This window comes from Eurypyga helias, unplaced genomic scaffold (assembly GCF_000690775.1).
Source record: "Eurypyga helias isolate BGI_N326 unplaced genomic scaffold, ASM69077v1 scaffold47424, whole genome shotgun sequence".
Taxonomy (NCBI): Eukaryota; Metazoa; Chordata; class Aves; order Eurypygiformes; family Eurypygidae; genus Eurypyga; species Eurypyga helias.
Genome location: NW_010247852.1, coordinates 7,420 through 10,024, shown reverse-complemented (window position 1 = coordinate 10,024; position 2,605 = coordinate 7,420). Strand labels below are relative to the sequence as shown.

The 2,605-nt window shown below is 32.8% G+C and overlaps 1 protein-coding gene across 1 annotated transcript in view; it reads left to right on the top strand.

Annotated features, from left to right (window-relative positions):
• Window positions 1-2,178, top strand: part of ADAMTS20 (ADAM metallopeptidase with thrombospondin type 1 motif, 20) — a gene marked incomplete at its 5' end in the record, with an annotated part of 31,743 nt that extends 29,565 nt beyond the window's left edge. The window contains 3 exons of the mRNA XM_010150843.1: window positions 1-64; window positions 389-550; window positions 1,993-2,178. The exon at window positions 1-64 is cut by the window's left edge and continues 221 nt beyond it. Coding sequence (XP_010149145.1) covers window positions 1-64; window positions 389-550; window positions 1,993-2,178 — 412 coding nt within the window. The remainder of the gene's footprint in view (window positions 65-388; window positions 551-1,992) is intronic.
• Between the last annotated feature and the right edge of the window lie 427 nt (window positions 2,179-2,605).

The window sequence follows — 2,605 nt, the reverse complement described above, 5'->3', positions numbered from 1 at the left end:
TGTGAACCAGTGGAACCGCCCCTCTGTGGGAGGATATCAATGGAGAACTGGACCCTGGGGAGCAGTAAGAATATTTTCTTTAATATATTAATTTGTTAACACACATGTGAGAGAACATTTCTAGAAATGTTATTACAGTACAGATTTAGTCAGAGGAGTACATTTATCTTTACAATTATTATAGTTATTATTAAGAATATATTAAATAAAAAATGTAACTTGTGCAATTTCAACTTTGAAATACATCTGCAGATTAGTAATGTTTATTTGCAAATTTCAGTTTTGAAAGTCAACATTAAAAAAAATAATAATTTTAAGTTGCTCTAACCAACAGATTTTGTTTTTCTGATTATGCAATGGTGATACGTATGTTTACATGTTTTGGTAGTGCTCTAGTACTTGTGCAGGTGGATTTCACCGTCGGGTTGTAGTATGTCAAGATGAGGAAGGAAGAAGTGCTAGTTACTGTGATGAGGCAACAAAACCGCCAGAGTCAAGACACTGTGATTCTGGACCCTGCCCACGATGGAACTATGGAAACTGGGGAGAGGTAAGGTCATTTCACTTTCAAAGGGAAATTTTTTTAATTTAAACATTATTTATTACATAAGTTAGAAAGAGTAACATAATTATTTGATTGTGAATGGAACTGTACACCATTTCTTTACTTACTTAAAAAGAATGAGTTTCAACCTGTTTATCTAAACTATGATCAAATCCAGATCTGTAGTCTAAATATGAGTAGTGGAATATACATCCAGCAGAATTATGTATTGTGTGAGGCTAAAGATGTATGACATATAACTGAGTGTTACAGTGGTGTTTTGAATCCTAAGACATATAAAATGGTTTTCTATTACATAAAGACGAATTGTATGCAGAAAAACCTCAGTGTAATAGCTAGTCTAAGAAAAAAAAAATCAGCCCAAGAAGCTCTAAAGAAACTTTATTACTTCAAATTTAATAGGTACAGCTAAAAAAAACCTGCAAGTAGTAGTATCTACTGGGTTATAGTTACAAACTACAAGTGTAAATTTCATCTAAAAAGTTTGCCTAGGTTAGAATCTTCTGATGAAACGTTATACCTTACTGGACAAAGAGTTCTCCATGCCATGTAATGTCATATCTTGACTATGCATTCTTGCTCAAACACTACAGAAAGAGTTAAAGCTGGTTAGTTTGGCATTCATTCTATTCTAACCTCTTGTGATTCCTGCCCTCTTCTCTTATTCTTGATGCATCAATATCTAGAGTTGCAAAAGAAGAAAAATTTTTTCAGTTATGTTTTTATTTTTCTTTCTATCATTCTGCCCAGATCCAGTCATTTAATTCTTAAGGCCAGTCTGAGTGTCATGTTTTTTCTGTGCATAGCTGCAGACTTGGGATCCAGTTAATGCAGATGCTGCAGTTTTTGTCTAATTTAGAATCCTCTGAAGTACAGTAAAAAGCTATAAACTGTTGAACATGTTTGCCTTTGATCAGATAGTTTTTAATAGCTCATTAGAAAAAAGAATTAGTATTTTTGTCTGGTACTGACTAATTACAGGAAAACTGAAACTGAGAAAACACATCCTACAAGTATTTTATGCTTTGTCTGTGTACATTAGACTATAAAAAATTGTGCCCAGTGTCTGAGTTTCCTCTCTTGTGTCAGGGAAAACTAGTTTTAGGACTAATCTCCATCTTTTCCACCTATCAAAGAGAGAACCACTAATGGTGACTTCTGCTTGACAGACTAGATTGCCTGTAACTGATACTTTTTGTAGACAATCACTTGATAAACTATAAAAATGTAGTTTGGTAGACATTTTGGTGTGAGTATTGTTTTTTCATTATATTAGACCAAGTCCTTATTCTCGAATTGAGTGTCCAGGGAATATGAAAAAAGGCATAGTAAATAGTAACACATACTAATTATTGTTGTATTGTTTTGGTTTAATGGTATGTGATGACTGTTAACAAAAATATTGCATATAAAATTCTATTTTTCAGTGTACTCAGACTTGTGGAGATGGAATAAAGACAAGACTGGTGATTTGTCAGCTTCCTACTGGCCAAATGTTGGGCGATCAAAACTGTGAAATTCTAGACAAGCCACCTAATATGGCACAATGTAATGTGCATTCTTGCCCTGGTGATGTTTCATGGCATCGGGGACCGTGGAAATCGGTACGATAGCATTCACTAATATTTTTTGTTTTCTTGTTCTTTCTGTCACTCTATTTCCCCATGCCTTTTAAAAATTACATTTTATTTGATAACAATGAAATAATAATGCATGTGGAATATAGTCTGTGTAGTTTTATTAAGCAATTGTTCCTGCAGTCACTGCATTAAATGAGAAACAGCCATTTAGTTCAGTGGGAACAGTATCATGCTCTGTAAAACACCATAGGGAATATTTTGAAAATTGCCAGAAATCATCTTAGCTGATAGAAATGCCTAATAGGTTGTTCTATTCTGAAGGTTTATGATTTGATCTGTGTTTACATTTAAAAGTATATGCTGTAATTTATACTGTAGTATTATCTACATATTTATATTTTTTAAGAAAAAAAATTTTGCTCATAACTTTTTTCTAATAGTATATTTAAGTATGAAATAA